Source organism: Vulpes vulpes, chromosome 1 (assembly GCF_048418805.1).
Source record: "Vulpes vulpes isolate BD-2025 chromosome 1, VulVul3, whole genome shotgun sequence".
NCBI lineage: Eukaryota > Metazoa > Chordata > Mammalia > Carnivora > Canidae > Vulpes > Vulpes vulpes.
In genome coordinates, this window is record NC_132780.1 from 5,905,890 (window position 1) to 5,926,836 (window position 20,947).

Genomic DNA, 20,947 nt, shown 5'->3' on the forward strand with positions numbered 1-20,947 from the left:
GTGCGCAGGGCAGCCGGAGTGGGTGGAGTGAGAGGCAGCGTCCAAGACCACCTGCACTAAGTGTGTATAGGAGTGAGCCCAGCTTGGGAACCCCATGGCCACGTGCGTTCTAGTTCATGAAGCTTCTCTGTCTCTCCTCCCCCTCCCTCCCTCCCTCTCCATTAGGTGGTTACATCTCAGGCAGCCTTTACCTATGTCACTCTCTTTACGCCTCTACGCCTCTCAGTTTTTCGTGTCTTCCTGTCTTTGTTCTCATCCCCATCCCCCTCTCCCCATGCTCTGTCTCTCTCACACACCAGACGCTCAATAAATATTTGTTCTCGGTCAACATTTGAAGACACTTTTTCCTTTTATTTGTTCCTCCATCTCTGCGTCCTCCTGGTTGTCACATCTTTGACTTTCGTAACCATACGCTGCTGGGCCTGCCCCCTACCCCCGCCCCAGTGTGCACACACAGACACTCACATGGGATAAGCTTCTTCTGCCTGCTTATCTCCTGCAGGAATTGGAACTGCAGGCTTCCCCTCCCTACCTCCGCCCTCCCCACACTCCCTTCTCTGGTCTTCCTCCAGGAACAAGATGAGGCATCTGGCCGGAGCCCCCACAGCTCCATCCTTAATGTTGCCTCTACTCTTTCTTCTTCCCTCCCATTCCAGACTCCTTGCCCTCCCCTGCACTACCTTTCCCAACTGCCCCCCACGCCTTCTGGGGAATGGACTGGATGCAGAGCTGGAGGTTCTGTCATAGGGGCTCTCACCAGATGGTGTCCCTCAGGGCGGGGGTGTAGAGCTGTCAGTTGCTGAGACCTTTAATTAGCACAAACCTTCCACCCTCCACCTTGGCTGTTTTCCTTCTCTGGATACCCCTGGGACCTCAGGCTCTCCATTTTTCCATGCCTGTGGCCCAAGAGAGCCAGGAAGGGGAAGCAATGTCAGGTGTCTGGAAAAACAGCCTTATACGAGCTGACTTCCTCCCCAAGACTCAGGAGTCCTGGCTCCAAGATCATCCTCTGTCGAAATCCAGGCTCTAGATTCCCCAAACAGAAGCCTGCTCAGGCCCCCAGACCAAGAAGTCTGGGTCCCCAGGACCCATCCCTCTCAGACTCAGGAGTCCAGGCCTGCAGCTGCTTCTCCTCAAGGACCCAAGAGTTCAGGCCTCCACCCCTTCCCCCCACCCCACAGAGGACTTAGGGCAGATGTTGACTGTCTGTGATTTTCAAATCCTCCTGGGCCTGCGTGGGGGTGGGAGGGATTGGTGGCTAATCCACTGACTCTAAGACTTAAGACCAGATTTTCTGACCCCCCTGTCGTCCTCTCCCAACTGCACCATGCTGCAAGCAGGGGACCTAGTTGAGTCCCCAACTCCCCCAGAAACTCCCAGTTCGGGCCATTAGCTTCTCAGTCAACAGAGATCTGAATGCCCAGGCTCAGAAGCCTCTGAGTGCAAGCCCCTGCCATTTGGAGAAGCAAGAATCTGAGCTCAGGAGCAACAAAGGACCTGAACGTGGGCCCCCGGGCCCCGCGGGCTCCGGAATGTCAGGCCCCGGGTCCCAGGCCCCCGGCCCCACTCGGGGTCCCGCCCACCTGCCCCGCCAGCTGCGCAGCGCCCCGGCGGGCCCGCGGCGTGGGAACGCCCCAGCTGGGCGGCAGGCAGCCGTCAGGACAAGCTGCGCGGTTCCCAGCCTCCCCGCCCGCCGCAGCTCGGGCGCCGCCGCCGCCCCGCCGTCGCCCGGCAACCGCAGTCGGGGGGCGTGGGGGGGCCGAGCCCGGACTGCGGGGTCTCGGGAAAGGAGGGGCTGGGGGCCTGGCTCCCCGGACCCTGGGCCGCGCCGGCTTTGCAGCGCTAACGCGCAGGCACAGGGATATTCTGAGCTGGGGTTTCGAAGCGAGAAGAACTGAACCCCCTCCTCTCCTCGGGGGTCCCGGCTGCCCCCCCAGGCACCCCAGTGTCCTCTTCCTGACCCGCAGGCCCAGGGGAGCGCCGGGCCCCGCCTCCCCGAGGCGCGGAAACTAGCGAAGCCCCAGGGGCTCCCATTTATAGCTCCGTTTCCACTCGGCGCGGTCCCTCCAGGACCGGGACTGACAAGTTTCTTCCACTCTCTCTCCCGCCGTGCCCCCCACAAGCCTGGGGGTGCAGGTGTCCACCCCAGCCGGACGCCCTCCTTCGACCCAGGTGTTCCGGCTCCCAGACCGCAGGTTGGCTGGGGCGCCCGCGGGAAGACCCCGCCCTGCGGCGCCCCATTCATCCGCGTCTCGGCCGCGGGAGTTTCTCAATGGGAAGGGGCGGGGCCCCGGGGGCGGGGCCAGTGGGATCCGGCCCTCCCCGATCTCTGAGTCCCTGGGCGCGGAACCCGCCTGGGTTTCAGCGTTGGAGCCGGCTGCTGAGCAGACTCGGGGCGCTCCAGGCCGGGAACGGGGTGGCTCCTAGGCTGGGGCGAGGAGCCGGGCGCGAAGGGAGCTCCGACCGGAGCGGGGAGAGGTGTGCTGTTGAGGAAGGAGTTAGCAAGGAAGCCAGTGCAACAGCAAGTCTGCGGGATCTTGGGGGCCACACTTTCAGAATGCTGGTCCCCGCCCTCCTCGTCCTCCTCTTCTGCCTCCGAGGCCATGCAGGTACCTCGAGGGGCGGGTGAATTTGGGGGAGGATTGTTTGCCAGCTGCCTCTTTACTGGGTTAGAAGAGGGGGCTCCGACTCCTAGGTCTGCAGGAGACCTCTGGAAGGCTGGGCTCCTGGGTCCTGAATGAGGGAGCTAACTAAGCTCATCGCTAAACTCAACCCTGCTCCACATCCCCCTCCCCGTCCTCCTAGGTCTGTCGCCCCATTTCCTGCAACAACCAGATGACCTGGTGGCACTGCTGGGGGATGAGGCCCGGCTGCCCTGTGCCCTGGGTGAATACTGGGGGCTGGTTCAGTGGACTAAGGATGGACTGGCTCTAGGGGGTGAAAGGGACTTGCCAGGTGAGACTGGTTCTCTCTACTCAGGACGGTTTGGCTCCAGCTCTATCAACTGTAGCTGTATCTGGGGTTCTGTTTTGAGGTTTTCAAATTTGGAAAATTGTTGGGCTCAGGTAAACATCTGGGAGGTTTTAGCTTCTTCTCTGGGTGGGTAGTGGGTTTTTATTTGTATCACAAAATATTACATAAATGCAGAAACATACATGCACAGAGCATACAAGTAAGATTTGCCAAAAAGTTACTCGTGTAACTACTACTCACGTCCATGGTCAACTCCCCAGAAGCCTGTCCTATTCCTTTCTCCTATCATAGCCCTCTGCTCACCCCAGAGGGAGTATCTAATCTGACTTCCGTGGCAATTGTTTCTTCACTTTTCTCTGACTTTTTCACCCACCCCCAAGTTTGCCATGACTCTGGACTGGGAGGGGGTTAGAGTCTGTCTGGCCCAGCACCCACTTTGGGATGTCTTTCTGGTATGGGATGTCTGGGGAGGGAGGCTGGGGCCAGGAACTCAGAACCATGGTGTGACTGCCTCTTCCTTAACTTCAGGGTGGTCCCGGTACTGGATATCAGGGAATGCGGCCAGTGGCCAGCACGACCTTTACATTAGGCCCGTGGAGCTGGAGGATCAAGCATCATATGAATGTCAGGCTACACAAGCAGGCCTCCGCTCTCGACCTGCCCAACTGCATGTGCTGGGTGAGGACCCAGCTCACTTGTCCCTGGGAAACCTTGGGGGGGGGGGGTGGACAGCCAGTGCTAGCTGAGTATCAGAGTCCAGGGAGCCCAGAGGAATGGTCATTAGAGCTGGGAAGATTGGAGCCTCTGGTCCCAGGATCCAGCTCTGACCCCAGTCTACACCCACAGTGCCCCCAGAAGCCCCCCAGGTGCTGGGCGGCCCCCTTGTGTCTCTGGTTGCTGGGGTTCCTGCGAATCTGACCTGTCGAAGCCGTGGGGATGCCCGCCCCACCCCTGAGCTGCTGTGGTTCCGAGATGGGATCCGGCTGGATGGGACCACCTTCCACCAGGTCAGGTCCAAATCCCTATGCAGCCCTTGGCCATGCAGGGACGTTTGGGATCCAGTCAGACCACAGGCTTATCCAGAGGAGAGAAGGGCATGGGAGGGAAGAGGTTCAAGTGTTGGGACCCTTGGTATGTGATTAAGGTTAAGGACTCCAGAGCCAGACTGCCCAGGTTCAAATCCTGGCTCAGCGACTTGGTAGTTGGTTGATCTTGAGTTCAAGGAGCTTAACCTCTCTGTCCATCAGTTTCATTATCTGTACAATAGGGACAATAATATTCACTTCATAGGGCACTTGTGAAGATTATACATGTAAAATGCTTAGAAGTGACACATAGTAAACACTGTATAAGGGGTAGATGAAATCATTGTTATTATTCATAACCTCCAGCCCCTGCTGAAGGAAGGAACAACTGGGTCAGTGGAGAGCATCTTATCCTTGACTCCTTCCAGCCATGATGATGGAGCCACCTTGGTCTGTCGGGCCCGGAGCCAGGCCCTGCCCTCGGGGAAGGATACAGCTATCACCCTGAGCCTGCAGTGTGAGTGCAACTAGACACTGGCCCTGAAGCCAGAGACCTTTGGGAAAAGAGGGGCCTGAGGACTGGATTCCAGGGTATGAGGAAGGAGGAGGCTGTCGACCTGGGGCCCTGGAGGCATTGGGAACTGGAGTCCTGGGCTCCCAGCTCAAAAGGAAGAGGATACTGGGAACCCAGAGTGGGCATTGGCAGAGGAGCCTGGGCACCCATGGGGACCCAGAGTGGGCTCTGGGAGAGGAGCCTGGCCACCCAGCCTGTGAGAGGCTGGGCATTGGACTCAGGAGCTCCACGGAGGTGTTCCAGGTCCTTGTCCACCGCCGACCGTTGACCCACCTCCGCAGATCCCCCAGTGGTGACTCTGTCAGCGGAACCACAGACTGTGCTGGAGGGAGAGAAGGTCACTTTCCTGTGCCAGGCCACAGCCCAGCCTCCTGTCACTGGCTACAGGTGAGGACGATGGTCACCTCTCCTCAGGCCCGAGCACGCATTTGGGGAAGACTGAGATTGGGACGTCCGTGGGTGTCCTTGGGGAGCAGGGACGACGCGAACAGCCCCACTCCCACCCGCAGGTGGGCAAAGGGAGGCTCCCCGGTGCTCGGGGCCCGCGGGCCAATGCTGGAGGTCGTGGCAGACGCCTCATTCCTGACTGAGCCGGTGTCCTGCGAGGTCAGCAACGCTGTGGGCAGCGCCAACCGCAGCACCGCGCTGGACGTGCAGTGTGAGCCGGGGCGAGCCCTGGGTGTGGCCAGAGCGGGGCGGACGGCCTGGGGTTAGGGGCTGGAGGGGGCGTGGCCGCGGCCGGCGGGAGGAGGTGGAGCGGGAACAGGACGTAGGCAGGGATTGGCTGTGCTGGGTCAGAGGCGGGCCGGGGCGGGCCGGGGCGGGGCCGGGGGCGGGGGGCGGGGCCGGGGCGTGCGAGCCGAGTTGCTGCGGAGGCCGCCGGTGCTTGGGCCCTTGGGTGTCGCCCCTGAGTGGCTGATCCCGGGTCAGAAGCTGCATCCCTCCCCGGCCATGCGACGTCTCCTCTCTCTCCTCCAGTCGGGCCAGTCCTGCAGGCAAGGCCAGAGCCCGTGTCAGTAGACATAGGGGAAGACGCTTCCTTCAGCTGTGCCTGGCGCGGGAACCCGCTCCCACGGGTAACTTGGACCCGCAGCGGGGACGCGCAGGTGAGACCCGATCTGGGGCCCGCGGCCGTGGCTGGCGATGGGCGGGGCTTCCCCTCGAGGTCCTGCCCCTGACGCCCCTTCCCCACCCAGGTGCTGGGCTCCGGGCCCACGCTGCGTCTTCCGTCGGTGGGGCCCGAGGACGCCGGCGACTACGTGTGCAGGGCTGAGCCGGGGCTCTCGGGCCTGGGGGGCGGCGCCGCGGAGGCCAGGTTGACGGTGAACGGTGAGCACGCGGCGCTTCCCAGAAGGCCGGAGGGCCCGGGACGGGGAACGCGCGGAGCGGGCGAGCGCTCAGCGGGGTGGGCGTGGCCTGGGAGGGCGCGCTCTCTGCACGGGGCCGGGGTAGGAGCGGGACCCCGCGCGGGCGAGCCCGGGGAGGATCCGCGGCCACCGAGGGGCGTGGCCTGGTGGGAAGGGCCAGGACCTGGCCGCGCCTGACTGACAACCGGAGCCTCCGCGGGGGCAGCGCTTCTCTGACGCGCCCGCAATCTCCCAACCAGCTCCCCCCGTCGTGACCGCGCTGCATTCTGCGCCCGCCTTCCTGAGGGGCCCCGCCCGCCTCCAGTGTCTAGTCTTCGCATCCCCAGCCCCAGATGCCGTGGTAAGGAAATGTCCCCGCTCTCCTGGCCGTCAGGCCGGACCTCCAAAACTGCTGTGACCGACACCCTGCCCGCCCTTCCCTCCCTTTCCAATCTCCTTAATGACTTCCCTTTTTTTTGTGCCCCCAGGTCTGGTCTTGGGATGAGGGCTTTCTGGCGGCGGGGTCGCAGGGTCGGTTCCTGGTGGAGACATTCCCAGCCCCAGAGGGCCGCGGGGGACAGGGCCCAGCCCTGATCTCTGTGCTACACATTTCCGGGACCCAGGAGTCCGACTTCAGTCGGGGTTTCAACTGCAGTGCCAGGAACCGCTTGGGTGAGGGAGGCACCCAGGTCAGCCTGGGCCGTAGAGGTGAGATTCCCGGCCTGAGGCCTCCAAATCTGAGGATCTCAAACCCCCAGAGTGCCGCAATCTCAAACCCAGGACCTCCAAACGCGGACTACCTCAAACCTTGAAAGCCTCAAAGCTCATGAGTCCCTTGAATCCTGAGCGCCCCCCCCCAACAGTAAATTCCTTTAAATATAGAATCCTAAACTGAGAGGCCCCCTCACACTTAGGTGCCCCAAAGGAGGGAGGCTCCAAATATGGGGAATTGCAAAATTAAAAACCCCTCAAACTCTAGGACTCCCTAAAGCCAGGGAGTTTAAAACCTGTGGAACCCCAAATTCAAGAGGCCTTAAATCTGAAGGACCCCAAGCTAGAGACTACAGACTTGGGTATCCTCAAACTTGACGGCCTTTTGAACCCAGACACTTCAACCCAAGCAAGCCAAATCCCAGTTCCCCAGTTCCTCCTTGGGCCTCACACTTAGCCTCCTCAGAACACCCCTTCTTGGGACACCTGGGTGGCTCAGTGGTTGAGCATCTGCCTTCAGCTCAGTTGTGATCCTGGAGTCCTGGGATCGAGTCCTGCATCGAGTTCCCTGCAGGGCGCCTGCTTCTCCTTCTGCCTATGTCTCTACCTCTCTCTCTCTCTCTGTGTCTCTCACGAAGAAATAAATAAAATCTTTAAGACAAAAACAGAAACACCCCTTCTCCTCCCTGTAGACTTGCTGCCCACTGTGCGGATTGTAGCTGGAGTGGCTGCTGCAGCCATGACTCTTCTTATGCTCATCATTGGGGTGACCCTCTGCTGCTGGCGCCACGGCAAGGGTGAGTGACTGAGCCCTACCTCAGTACCATCCCCTACCTCACCCCAACTGACCTGGCCTTGACCTGGTCCCAGTCCCATCTCTCTGGTCTCTGGCTCACCTTCAGGCCCTGATTCCTCCCTCAACCCCTATGTCCATCTTCTCAGCATCACACTCCTTAACCTACCAGCTTCCTGTTGGTACACAGCCTCTTGACCCAGCCCAGTCCTCTTTCTTCCTGCTCCCTGGTCTCCACAAACTGTGACCCTTGCCCCATCACTTCTCTCTGCTGCCCCACTGTCCCTGGCCTCAGCCTCTTTCTCCAAGCAAAAGAACCTGGTGCGAATCCCCGGCAGCAGCGATGGCTCCAGTTCTCGGGGTCCTGAGGAGGAGACAGGAAGCGGCGAGGACCAGGTAGGATGTCCCCAGACCCAACTCTGCCTCTAGAATAATTAGTAACCTAGTCCCAACTGCTCTCCTAGTCCCAACTGGGCCCTCCAACTCAAAGAGGGTCGTCCCAACAAGTGACCCCCAAGTCCAAATATGCCCCTGACCCACCCAGTTATCCCCTAGACCAGATATGTCCTGGGGCCCTTTGTCTTGGACCCCAGCTGACCCCCAGCTCCAGGTGCTCTTGGCCCCTTCTGCCTGGTACCCACTACCCCCAGCTGAGGGGTTGTCAGTGTTTGGCACTGGGCCAGCAGGACCCTCTGAGCACTCCCTCTTACTAAGCACCCTACCCCAGGGCCCCATCGTGCACACGGACCACAGTGACCTCGTTCTGGATGAGGAGGGGGCTCTGGAGACCAAGGTGAGTGTTGGAAACAGAGGGGTTCCCTTCACTGGGTCTCTAGCTCTCTCCCTGTTTGGTCCCCTCCCTTTTCATGCTGTTGCTCCCCAGATGAGGGGCCTAGCCCCCCCCTCACCCTTTCTTCTTGCCTCCTAGGCCAGTTCACTCACCTCCACAGCCTGTTTGCACATGTGCTGATTATGCCCACAATCCTGTCCAGCCTTGGCCTCACTCAGCCTGTGCTTTCCCATCACACCCCCACCTCAGGCCTCCTGGATGCCTCTGCCAGGTCCCCCACTGGCCTCAGTTCTCCCCAAACCTGCCCCTTTTGTGAGTCCCCTTCTTTTGAGCTCCACGGACCTCAGTCCCCAGTCCAGAGCCTTTCTCTGTCTCCTGTGCCAGGAGACATAGCACGTGCCATTCCACTGGCCTGAAACACTACTTTCCTTCCCATACCTACCTGATTTTGTCCTTCGTTCCTCTGGTCTCAGCCCAAATATTTCTTGTTCTAGAAAGCCCGTGCTTCCCTCCTCACTGCCCTGATCATTCTGTGTTCCGCCTGTCACAACCAGGACCACTCTGCCCTGGCCTCCTGTCTCAGCCCTGAACCCCTGCTTGTGCTTCCCCATCAAGCCTTATCACTCTGCCTGTACTTCCCCCATCACTACTCTGACCCCTTTGGACTTAGGGGATTTGCCATTTGCTCCTTGGCCTGGGATCTCCATGAAGGCAGGACCCTGTCTCTCCCCACAATAGATAACCTCTATCAACAGCGTAAGGCATGACACAGAATCAAAGCCTTGGGGCTGGTGGGCAGATGAATAAATGTCTTGGTCTCAATCCGTCTGTTCCTGCTGCATCTCCTTCCATAGCACCAGGCCCTAGCAGGCCTCTGTTCTTCTGTTGCTGCCTTTTTCTGCCCATTTCCTTCTGTCCCTTTGTTTCTTGTCATTGTTTTCTTGCCCCTTTTTGTCTTCCTATCAGTCTATATGTCTGTCTTTCTCTCTGGGTCTCCACTTGCTCCTGATTCTGTCTTTTTGTCTCTCTCTAGGTCTTGCTTTAAGTGTGACTCTCCATTAGGGACCCTAACCTCCCCCAATATCCTCAAATACCTTAACCAATCCAATTTGTCCCCTCAGGATCCAACCAATGGTTACTACAAGGTCCGAGGAGTCAGTGTGAGCCTGAGCCTTGGTGAAGGCCCTGGAGGAGGCCTCTTCCTGCCGCCCCCCTCCCCTCTTGGACCTCCAGGGACCCCTACTTTCTATGACTTCAACGCACACCTAGGCATGGTCCCCCCCTGCAGACTGTATAGAGCTCGGGCAGGTTATCTCACCACACCTCACCCTCGAGCTTTTACCAGCTACATCAAACCTACATCCATTGGACCCCCAGATCTGGACCCCAGGACTCTACCCTTCCCCTATGCTGCCTTCCCCACACCCAGCCACCCACGTCTCCAGACTCATGTATGATACCTCTCCAAATGAAGAGGCCTAGAATCTTCAACTTGCCATAATGGATTGTCCTGATTTCTAAGGAACCAGAAAAAAAGTTGGTGACCTTACTCCTCCAAAACTGAACATTGATGGGAGAGAAAGATCATTACGATCATCTGGATCACTAGTGTACAATCAGCTCAGCCAAAGGGGATGCTCCAAGTGGGAGCAAGATGGCCACTTGACCAACTATTCCCCAGTGTAAAAGAGATTCCAGATGGCAGATGAGCTCTTTGTAGGGGGATGGGGACAGGAGGTGTTAGGAGGTAGGGGCAGGGATGGATGTTATTTCCAGACATTGAAAGAAGAGATTTCAAGGTGACCGATCACCTATACTGAGAAGACAGGCAACACAGGACAGATTAAGATGGAAGCCAGAACAGGCCCCTGTCCTGGTTCTCCCTGAGGGGCACTTTGCTTGGACAATGGAAATGCAGCCAAGATGGCTGTTCACTCTCTGGGAACCCAAGAGAGCGACTATCTTGATCCCTTCCAAGTTCTTTAAAGGTCCTGGAAGAATTGAATCCAAGGAGTGAGGATAGGGTGAGAACTGCCAGCAGGAGAGGGGAAAGAGGGTGGGGTGGGTAGGGGTGGAATCTAGGGGTAAGAATATTTATGTTTAATAAAAAAATGTTGAGAAGTGAATGCGTCTTGGGGATTCTCCTGGCATCATTACCTTACGGAAGGAAGAGGCCCATTAAATCTGCCCCAAGGCCCTTCCTCTACCCTAGGCGATGAGTGGCTGTAGGAACAAACCACGAACCACCTCTCGGCCCTTTATTACCCACTTGGCCCTCTAAGCTCTTTTGACACACATCTACACAAACATACGTGCGCAGATGCACATACATGACGAGTGCTCCAGTGGGCTTGGGGAAGACCGCATTCCAGTTATTTGAGGAAGCAGCAGTGAGCCCTGGAGAGGAAGCCGGGAGGGAGAGGTAGGGGTGAGAGACTAGAAATGCCGGGGCCCTCAAAGCAAGGATGGGCTGAGCCCCTCGCCCCGAGGTGCTGGGTACCTGACTCAGGTCATCCTTAAAGGAAGGGCCTGGGGGCTTTGGTTTATGAATCCCCGAGCTAGGAATTAAAGACCCAGACACCTGGGATCCTTGGAAGGCAGAGCAGAAGGCCAAGACTCCGGAGAAAGGGCAGGGGCTTGGTCTCAGGTCCTGAAAAGAAGGTGCCTTTAGCCCCGACTCCTGGAACCGAGGGAGAAGGGGACCGGCCCTCAGCTGCTGGGTCCTCCACTGGGGGAATTGGGGGGGCCCGTATTCCTGGGACCTCCGCGGAGGAATTTGCTGGGGGGAGAGGTCTCCCACGCCGGCGCGGCTGCAAGAGGAGGCTGATGTGGGAGTGTCTGGGTCTGAGGGAGGGAGAGCCCGGCGCGAGGGGCCTAGGAAAGGCTCAGCGCGGCGGAGCGCACGACCCAGACTCCGGGCCAGGCCCCGGCACGCGCTGGGATCCCGGGGCTCTGGGCGGGGGCCGCGCCGCTCCCCCCGGCCCCCCGGCCCCCCGGCCGCCCCAGGCTGCGCAGAGCCGCCGCGCTATTGTCCTGACCGCGAAGGCGGGGCCGGCGCGGGGCGGGGCTGGCGGCGCCGGCGCAGCCCGGGGGCGGCGGGAGGAGGAGGCGGCGGCGGCGGCGGCGCTGGGAGCTCCTGTCACCGCTGGGGCCGGGCCGGGCCGGGCGGGAGCGCAGGGGACGAGGGCGCGAGGGCCGGGACATGGGGCCCAGCAGCCCCGCCGCTCGCGGTCTGGGCCGCCGCCGGGGCCCGCCGCCGCTGCCGCTGTCGCTGCCGCTGCTGCTGCTCCTCCTGCGCGCGCAGCTCGCCGTCGGGAGCCTGGCCGGTGGGAGCCCCGGCGCGGCCGAGGTGAGGCCCGGCCGGGTCCTGGGGGAGGGGGGACGGGGCGGGCCCGGGCCCGGGACCCGGACGCGGACACGTCCAGGGCGGAAAGCGCAGTCCTTCAGCCGAGGGGCCGGCCCCTGACGCCCCGAACGGCACGAGGCATCCAGGAACCCAGGAGTTCAGGCCCCAGCCTCCGTCCTCCCGCCGCCTTCTGCCCCTAGCTTAGGAACTGGCCGTTCCAGAGCCCCCGGTCCCCAAAGTCCACCCTCTTGACCTAGGTGACTCAGCCCCAACCCCTTCCCACCCAAACATGGGGACCCACCAGATAGTAAGACCCCCGGTTCCGAGCGTGTTGGTCCCTGGCATCCTCTGGACCCATTTGAAGGCTCCCGCAGCCTCCCAGAACCCAGGAGTCCAGGTCTCCAGCCACCGACCCCCGCCCGACCCAGGATGTGGCTCTCCAGCCCAGGCCTGCAGGGCCCTGAAGCCAGGCCTTGTCGTCTTTGCATCGGAGAATGGGACCCTGAGCTAGGGACGGAGGGAGGAGGGGCCAGAACGCCTGGGTTCTGGCCTCCTCCCCCGCGATTAGGTTTTAACCCCTTCGGGCTTCAGTGCGGCTGCGCCGGGGTGGGGGCGGAGCCTGTCTCCGCGGCAACAAGGCCGCGAGACACCCCGGGGACCTGGGTCGCCGTGGCAACGGGAGAGCTGGGGCGCCCCCGCCCAGTGGGAGCTGTTTCCCGGGGAACAGTCCCTCTTAGGAGGCGGGTGCGCGGTGCTTTGCGGAGGGGGCTGGTGCTGGGGGGTCTGAACCTCGGGTCCTACGGAGCAGACGTCCGGGGGACACACGTGCGGGCGTCCCGGGGCCCTCGCTGACCCCTCTGACCCGACCGCAGGCCCCGGGGTCGGCCCAGGTTGCTGGACTATGCCGGCACCTAACCCTTCACCGGGACCTGCGCACCGGCCGCTGGGAACCAGACCCGCAGCGCTCGCGACGCTGTCTCCGGGACCCGCAGCGCGTGCTGGAATACTGCAGACAGGTGGGCGGGCCCTGCTGGAGGGGCGTGGCCAGGAGCCGGGTCCCCCGCAAGAAGCTAGTGGTGCAAAAGGCAAGGTCCAGGGAGGATGAGGGATCCAAGTCGGCCGGGGAAGCTAGGGGGCGTGGCCGAGAAAGAGGCGAATTTAGGATCTGTTTTTGAGAAACTAGGTCAGGAAAGAACTGTGCAAAGAGGCCCGGCTCAGGATGGTATCCAGTGAAGAGACAGTTTAGCAATATGGGGTGGGGTCCTTAAAGAGTAGGAATGTCGGTGAGCTTGGCCAAAGGAGAGGCGGGGCTCAGAAAAAAGACCTCTTGGACCTGCAGGATGGGAAATGGGGTGGAGCCCAATGAGAGTGGAAAGCTGGGAGGGTGGCTTCTTCGAAAAGGCAGTTCTAATACAAAGAGAAAGGACGCTCCCTGAGAAGCCAATCCGAGGAAGAGGTGAGGCTTAAGGGAGGACCAAACCTGTTGGGGGAGGGGACAGAAGTGACCAGAAGAGAGATGGATTTACAGGGATTAAGTTTCTGGGTGGTTGTCGGGGCTTCTGAACGAGAGCTACTGGGGGCGTGGCCGGGGGCCTGCTGGCTGAGATTTCTAAGACCGATTTTAAGGAGAAGCAGAACCTAGGGTGATCACTAGAGCCTTGAAAAGGGACGAGGCCAGTGGGTAAGCACGACTGACAGGGGTGAGGCTGTGGGTTGATCGCCCCCACCCGGTGCCCCCAGATGTACCCGGAGCTGCAGATTGCACGTGTGGAACAGGCGACGCAAGCCATCCCCATGGAGCGCTGGTGCGGGGGTGCCCGGGGTGGCCGCTGTGCCCATCCCCACCACCAGGTTGTGCCTTTCCGCTGCCTGCGTGAGTTATAGACTGGAGGAGGGGAACAGAAGTGGGGGTATTCCGGGGGTGAGATTCTGGGACCTGGGCTCAGGCTCACGTTAGGGATCTGGACGTTCTGGGTCCGGAGTGGGGCAGAGAAATGTCGGAGGATAAAATGTCTGGATTCAGAGGAGGGTGGAGCTAGTGTCTGTGGGAAGGTCTCACTCTGGTACCCCCGCACCCCAGCAGGTGAATTCGTGAGCGAGGCCCTGCTGGTGCCTGAAGGTTGCCGGTTCTTGCACCAGGAGCGCATGGACCAGTGTGAGAGTTCCACCCGGAGGCATCAAGAGGCACAGGAGGTCAGGATCCTGGCCCATCCATCCTCACCCCCTAGAACCCAGGATTCCAGTCCCCTAACAGAACCTGAGTCTGGGCCTCAGCCCCCTCTTCCCACTGGGACAGAATCAGGAATCCAGGCTCCCAGCCCCATCAGACCCCAAGCCCCAGGCATCCGGGCTCCCCTCTACCCCTCTCCTAACACACAATCGTGGCATCTGGGCCTATTCTTCTGCAGGCCTGCAGTTCCCAGGGCCTCATCCTGCATGGTTCCGGCATGCTTTTGCCCTGTGGCACAGATCGGTTCCGAGGTGTGGAGTATGTGTGCTGCCCCCCGCCAGTGACTCCCGATCCGTCTGGGACAGCAGCTGGGTGAGTGGGAGGGAACCTTCCATGCACATTCCGAGGCTCCTGAGGCAGGAAATGGAAGCCTGGGGGCCCAGGTCAGATTCTCATTGCCTTAAGTCTTCTGTTCCCTCAGTGACCCCTCCACCCGCTCCTGGCCCCTAGGGGGCAGAGTAGAGGGGGCTGAGGAGGAGGAAGAAGAGGAATCCTTCCTACAGCCGGTGGATGATTACTTCGTGGAACCCCCGCGGGCTGAAGAGGAAGATGAGGAAGAAAGAATTCTACCCTCAAGCTCCCATAGCCCTGCAGGGGTCAGCAAAGGTGAGACAGTCTCTGGACCCTTAGTTCCCTCTTCCCTGGAGGGAGGATGATTTGAGGGAGCCTTAGTGTAGAGGCATCTTTAGGCGGGACCTGTTAGGGAGAGGGCTGGGGGGAATGGAAGGGATGGGAGTAGCTTGGGATAAAGAAGAGGTGGGAGGGCTGTCCTGTGAAGAATGCAAAGGCTGAGGGTGGTTTGGGGGTACCTGGAGGTAGAAGAGCCATCTGGTAGTTCCTAAGGATTATTTTGGGGAAGCTTAAAGGATGGTATAATGGATTCCTAAGCTTGACAAGAACAGGCCCGGTTCAGAGCTCTATCTCTCATGATGCCCTGTAGCAGCTATGGTTATGTGGACACATGGTGGTCTCCAGCGTGCTCTAGGGAGGGGAGGTGACCCGGCCATGGGCTTCAGGATTCCCTGCCTCCTGGCCTTGCAGTGACCACCACTCCAAGGCCCACAGATGGCGTGGATGTGTACTTCGGCATGCCTGGAGAAATCAGCGAGCATGAGGGGTTCCTGCGGGCCAAGATGGACCTGGAGGAACGAAGGATGCGCCAGATTAATGAGGTGATGATCCTGGGATCCCCAGGATTTCCCACAACACAGAACTCCCTAAATACCAGGGATTTCCTCAGGTGCACATTAAGGCTGCCTCCAAAGACTCCCCAAGCCCCCATCAACCCCTAGCCCTCAACACCACCTCTAAGATGACCAGAGATCCCTGACCCACCTAGAATCCCACTGAGAGGCCACCAACATTCTATGGAAACTCTGGTACGCTGTGTCCTTCCACTTTAAATTCTTTCGGAGCCTTGACCTCTTGTGAACCCAAGAGCCAGTGGGACTTAAGGCATCTGGAGCCTCCAAAGTCTTGAAGAGGGACTGGGGAACTCACTGGGTAGAGGGTAGATTGCAGGATCCTGAAGCTCCCCCTTGACCTTAGGTGATGCGTGAATGGGCCATGGCAGACAACCAGTCCAAGAACCTGCCGAAAGCGGACAGACAGGCCCTGAACGAGGTAAGACACCCTCCAGCGGGTCTTAGTCATGCCCGTCCACTGCCTAGGACGCACCTGGTCTCAGCCTGGTTCTACCTGCCCAGTCTCATTTGGTTCCACCCCTTCCTAGTTATAGTGGTCTCTCCTGGCCTGGCCCCCCACTTGGTCCCACCCCTCTGCCTATGACTCTCTCTTCAGACTGGCCATGTTTGGCTTTGTCTTAACTTGATCCTTCCCTCTGAGGGCCCCCCTCTGTGGTCCTGTCCCCAGCTGAGCTCCTGCAGGTGCAGCCGGGCCTTCTCAGCCTCCTTGATGAGGTCACATCCATGTTCGGCCCTGCCCCCTGATGCTGGTCCCACCCCTCTAATCTCACTTGTACTCAATCCCTCCTCAGTAGGCCCAGTATCAGGACTCACCCATCACCTTCAGGTCTCATTCAGGTTAGCCCCATTCCCGACTCTTGTTGCACTCTTCTATGTCCTATTTCAGCACAGACCATTTCCAGTTGGCCCTGCCCAGGTCTAGAGCCTTACCTGTCCTATAATAGTTGGAAAGTATTTTACCCGAACACCAGCCAGCTCAGTTCCTAGATTGTTCCCACCCAGTACAGTCAAGTCCCAGTTGGCCTGGTCCTGCCTGCACTATGCCTGGCCCTGAATCCCCACCCCTTCCATCAGTGTCCTGTGATCGATTCTACTCCTGCCTACACCCCCCGCCACCACTTGGCCCTAGAGCCCTGCCTTTCCAGACTGCCTTTGACCCAGACTTTCCCCCCGTCTTCACCTTTCCCGGCCCTGTGCTCACCTCCTCGCCAGCACTTCCAGTCCATTCTGCAGACCCTGGAGGAGCAGGTATCTGGTGAGCGACAGCGCCTGGTGGAGACCCACGCCACCCGAGTCATTGCCCTCATCAACGACCAGCGCCGGGCTGCTCTGGAAGGTTTCCTGGCGGCGCTGCAGGGAGATCCACCTCAGGTGCTGGAGCCGTGGGGACAGAGGGCAGAGGGTGAAAAGATCTGGGGCAGGCCCAGCAGCCTTCATCCCTTCCACAGGCAGAGCGCGTCCTGCTGGCCCTGCGGCGTTACCTGCGAGCAGAGCAGAAGGAACAAAGGCACACACTGAGGCACTACCAGCACGTGGCTGCTGTGGATCCTGAGAAGGCCCAGCAGATGCGCTTCCAGGTGCTCAGATCCTTCCAGCTCCCAAATATCCTGCCATCCCTCAGACCCCAGGGTCTGGGACCCCATCCCTCAGATGCTCTTTCTGTCCCTTGGATCTCTTCCCAAACCTGGCAACCCCCCACCCCTGTGCCTTGGGACCCTTTGTAGCCCCTTGCATCCCTACTCCTTGATCCTGACCACCACCCGCATGCCTTTGACCCCCTTCTTGTCCCTTGGATTCCTTTCCCAGAATCCCCCTCCTGAGCCTCGAATCCTCTCTGTCCTTCACCCCACTGCTTTTCCATGCAGCCCTTGCTCTGTGCCCTCAAATCCCAGTCCCTAGTTCTTGGATGTTCTCTTCCTGTCCCCGACCACTCCATTCTATGCTTTTGAACTCAAGTCTTGCCCTTGAACCACATCATTTCCCTATGAGCCTCTAATCCTATTTCCCTCTCTGTAACCCCTGAAACCTCACATTCTATTCCTCAGACTTACGCTCGCTTCCTATTTTCTGCGCCGCGTTCCTTATATCCTACACCTACATTGTCCCTTGTGTACTCTCCCTGGTGACTGCTCCCTTCCCTTTTGCCTCACTTTCTTTTCCAAGCCCCTCACTTCCTGTCTTCTATACATCTTTTCTTTTTCTTTTTATTCTGCGTCTCCAGTTTTCTTCCTCCTGTGGCCCAATTCCTGGCCATTTTACCCTACTTCCTGCCCATTGTACATGTTCCTTTTCCTTGGACCCTACCCTGCCTCAGTTTCCCCATCTCTCCCTACTGCCCGGTTCATCCGTCATGCTCACTCCCCCACAGGTGCAGACCCATCTTCAAGTAATTGAAGAGAGGATGAACCAGAGCTTGGGGCTGCTTGACCAGAACCCCCACCTGGCTCAGGAGCTGCGGCCCCAGATCCGTGAGTACCTGTGACCCCTAGTTCCCATTCCAGATCTGGAAGGGCAGATCCTGACTCCCAATCATTGCTTCCACCAACACCCCTGTCACCATTTCCATTATTTATTCCTACGTAATAAACTCCAGAACTTAGTGGCTTAAAACAAACATTTTCTTTGCTCCTGACTCTGCCATCTGGTCTGGATTCTGCTGGGTGCTCCTTCTGCCAGCCTTGCCAGTAGTCCAGTGTGTGGCAGTGTCTGGCTAGCAGATCTGCTGGGGGCTGGGACCCTGGCATAGATGGGCCTCTCTCCCTCTCCAGGTCAATGCAGGGTCTCTTCTCCATGGAGCCCCTCCACGTGGTCTCAGCAGGGTACCCAGGTCTCCTCCATAGTGGCTCAGGCTCCCCATACAGGACAGCAAACGCTGTCAGGGCTTCTCAAGGCAGGGGCCCACCTTCTCTTGGTTAAGGCAAGGGACAACCCCAGTCCAGATTCAAAGGCAGGGACCCACACGAGAGCAGGAACACCAGAAAGTGTGACCTGTCACAGCCCCCGGATCTGCTGTGACTTACTACGGCATATCCCACACCTAATCCTGCTCTTTAAAGAAACCATTCTCTTGAAACCTCAACCTCCATCCTCCCTCCCAGGGGTATCTCCATCTAGCTCCCCACTTTCCTGGATCACATTTGTGGCTATGCCTGATCACTCTACTGTTTGGGTGCTATTTATTCACCCAGTTTTGTTTTGAGGCATGATCTTGACTCCCTTTCTGCATGTTCCCCTCAGAGGAGCTCCTCCACTCTGAGCACCTGGGTCCCAATGAATTGGAAGTCCCCGCCCCAGGGGGCAGCAGTGAGGACAAGAGTGGGCTGCAGCCTCTGGATTCCAAAGACGGTGAGTTAACCCAGATAGAGATAATCCCAGACTTGGGGGGACAGGCACCCACCCTCAATTCTAACTCCCTAAAGTCTGGGGGTATCTTAGCCACCGCAGTGAGTGGGAGAGGATAGGAACGGATGTCTAAGGCTGTGGAGGCCTCTGTAGGATCCTTGATCCTCCTGCCTTGGCCCCCGGGAGGGTGCGTCTCCACTCTTTCCTCGATGATGCCCTCCTTTCTTCACTGTTCCACCTGTCTTGCCTCCTCTGGCTGCCAGCAGACACCCCCATGGCCCTTCCAAAAGGTGAGTATCTCACAGAATAGATCCCAACCACCAAACCCGACTAGTCCCTGAGCCCGGAAAGGAAAAGGGTCCTTGGGAACTCCAGACCTGCTGGGGTAGAGTCCGGTGCCCCTTCTGACCGCCTCCTCAGGCAGGGGAAGCACCATTCTCGATTCTCCGGAATAAGATAGGCCTTGGGGGTTAGGGTCCACAGAACAAGATGCTGCATCCTCTGGGAAAGAGAAGATGTCCCCCCTGGAGCAGTACGAGCGAAAGGTAGGTCAGACCTATGGGTGCCTGAGGGTAGATGGGAGAGGGGTGCCGGACTAGGTCTGAAGGAGGAGGGTTTTAGGGGTTTGGATTCCTTGGTCTGAAGGAGGAGGGGCTTAGGGGTTTGGATTCCTAGGTCTGAAGGAGGAGGGTTTTAGGGGTTTGGATTCCTTGGCCTGAGGGAGGAAGGGATTGAGGACATGGACTTTGGAGTCCTAGGGAAGAAGAAGGCTGGGGGATGCCCTACTGGGGCCCAGGGGAGGAGGAGGCTGGGGCCCAGACTCCTGAGTCCCTGACACCTCCTGCTTCCCCAGGTGAATGTGTCTGTTCCAAGGGGTTTTCCTTTCCACTCATCGGAGATTCAGAGAGATGAGCTGGTAAGAGGAGGACTGTTCTGGTTACCTAGGGGGAGAGGTCAGAAGTCAGTGACTAGGCTGTGACTCCCAAAGCCACACAGGGCCTTGGCGAGCCTCAAAGATGGCCCCTGCCCCCTGTCCTCTCCATGCAGGCACCAGCCGGGACAGGTGTGTCCCGAGAGGCCGTGTCTGGTCTGCTGATCATGGGAGCAGGTGGGGGCTCCCTGATTGTCCTCTCCCTGCTGCTCTTGCGCAGGAAGAAGCCCTATGGGGCTATCAGCCATGGAGTGGTGGAGGTGAGAGACACAAACACGTGGTATGGGGGAGGAATGCCAGAGCCTGGCACAGAGGAACTGTGAGATCTTCGGTCAGGTCCCTATGCCCCTCCATCCGTCCGGCCCCTACTGCAGGTGGACCCTATGCTGACCCTGGAGGAGCAGCAGCTGCGTGAACTGCAGCGTCACGGCTATGAGAACCCCACCTACCGCTTCCTGGAGGAACGACCCTGAACCAGCCCCTTCACCCCTTTGGCTGAGCTCAGACTTTCCCTCTTCCTGGCTCCCCAGAACCCCAACTCTCAGCCTGGGGGAGGGGTCTCAAAAATGTTCATTTCACACTCTTTGTGAGGGGGCTGGAAATTCTTATTTCCCCTTTCCGATCCCAAATTCCACTCCCAAGAAATCCCCAGGTATTCCTAGCTGCCTCCCTGCTTGGGACTTTCTCATCTTAATTTATTTTGTAAGTTAATTTATTGTTCCTTAAGGTGACCACCAGCTTGGTCCCAGTGTTTGTTGTTTCCTAGAACTCACCCTCCCACGTGTTCTCCACTAACAACCCAATAAAATCCTTTACCCCACCGTGCCATCTTGCGTCTCTGTGGGGGGCTCAGTGTGTATTCACAGCGCTGGACACTGATGTGGATCCCCGCCCGGCCCTCCTTCACCCATTTACACAGTCCATAGGATCTTTAAGTCGGGGCGGAGCCTGTAGGAAGGGCCGGGATTGGCGTGCAGGGGGCGGGGCCCAAGGACGGCTCGGCTCCCCCAGCCCAGTCCGGAGCTTTCCGCGGTGCTGAACGGTTTGTTACTTCCAGGCCTCTGTTTGCTGAATCTCGGGGGGCGACTCCAAGGAAGTTGTGTCCTGGCAGTTTCTCCTGCCTTCACCCTCACACTCAATCACACACAGCATCCACCCCCAACCTGCGATCCCAAGGAGGGACTGAGACTCTCGAACCCCTCTTCCCATTCACAAGTTTTCATACCCTCTTCCGGAGGCAATAGGAATCCTCCTGATGCATGGAAATTCCAGTTACATGTCCCAGAGAGGGGTATGAGATGTCTGCAAATGCCTATTGGAACTTAAACCCTCATGTACCTCATTTTGTGGCGTTGGGGTTAGCCCTCTACCTATGCTGTTACCTGTCCCAAGAAGGTTGCTATGGAGATTAAAAGGGCTAATACCTGTGGAGATGTTAGACCTGTGCCTGCTACTTCGCAAGTATTTGTTAAATAAATTTGAAAACAGGGACGCCTGCGTGGCTCAGCGGTTAAGCGCCCTCCTTCAGCCCAGGGCGTGATCCTGGAGTCTCGGGATCGAGTCTCACATCGGGCTCCCTGCATGGAGCCTGCTTCTCCCTCTGCCTATGTTTCTGCCTCTCTCTCTCTCTCTCCCTCTCTCTCTCTCTCTCTGTCTCTTATGAATAAATAAATAAAATCTT

The 20,947-nt window shown here is 58.9% G+C and overlaps 2 protein-coding genes and 1 long non-coding RNA gene across 9 annotated transcripts; 2 read left to right on the forward strand and 1 right to left on the reverse strand.

Moving 5' to 3' along the window:
- Positions 1-2,351: 2,351 nt before the first annotated feature.
- Positions 2,352-10,338, forward strand: KIRREL2 (kirre like nephrin family adhesion molecule 2). Of its 2 annotated transcripts, XM_072751313.1 has the most exons (15): positions 2,352-2,609; positions 2,806-2,955; positions 3,502-3,651; positions 3,820-3,980; positions 4,365-4,515; positions 4,854-4,959; positions 5,082-5,230; positions 5,551-5,678; positions 5,769-5,901; positions 6,179-6,279; positions 6,407-6,626; positions 7,322-7,426; positions 7,718-7,818; positions 8,150-8,215; positions 9,334-10,338. In XM_072751313.1, the coding sequence occupies exons 1-15, from the start codon at positions 2,558-2,560 to the stop codon at positions 9,667-9,669; spliced, it is 2,109 nt and encodes a 702-aa protein (XP_072607414.1). In that variant the 5' UTR covers positions 2,352-2,557; the 3' UTR covers positions 9,670-10,338. The 2 variants fall into 2 exon arrangements, with proteins under 2 accessions (XP_072607414.1, XP_072607416.1); XM_072751315.1 differs by lacking the exon at positions 2,806-2,955 and having other exon boundaries at positions 2,376-2,609.
- Positions 10,339-10,455: 117 nt separating this feature from the next.
- Positions 10,456-11,954, reverse strand: LOC140598091 (uncharacterized). Its single transcript, XR_012000214.1, has 3 exons — positions 11,860-11,954; positions 10,794-10,862; positions 10,456-10,609 (listed from the first exon to the last, which is right to left on the reverse strand). It is a non-coding gene; the product is annotated as an uncharacterized lncRNA (long non-coding RNA).
- On the forward strand, positions 11,233-20,091 carry APLP1 (amyloid beta precursor like protein 1). 6 transcript variants are annotated; one of them, XM_072751324.1, is made up of 17 exons: positions 11,233-11,561; positions 12,431-12,574; positions 13,299-13,431; positions 13,639-13,751; positions 13,967-14,100; positions 14,210-14,394; positions 14,830-14,960; positions 15,337-15,411; positions 16,206-16,364; positions 16,442-16,570; positions 17,362-17,461; positions 18,231-18,338; positions 18,599-18,625; positions 18,810-18,880; positions 19,189-19,251; positions 19,383-19,526; positions 19,641-20,091. In XM_072751324.1, the coding sequence occupies exons 1-17, from the start codon at positions 11,415-11,417 to the stop codon at positions 19,737-19,739; spliced, it is 1,962 nt and encodes a 653-aa protein (XP_072607425.1). In that variant the 5' UTR covers positions 11,233-11,414; the 3' UTR covers positions 19,740-20,091. The 6 variants fall into 6 exon arrangements, with proteins under 6 accessions (XP_072607425.1, XP_072607435.1, XP_072607444.1 ...); XM_072751334.1 differs by having other exon boundaries at positions 18,602-18,625; XM_072751343.1 differs by lacking the exon at positions 19,189-19,251.
- Positions 20,092-20,947: the final 856 nt, after the last annotated feature.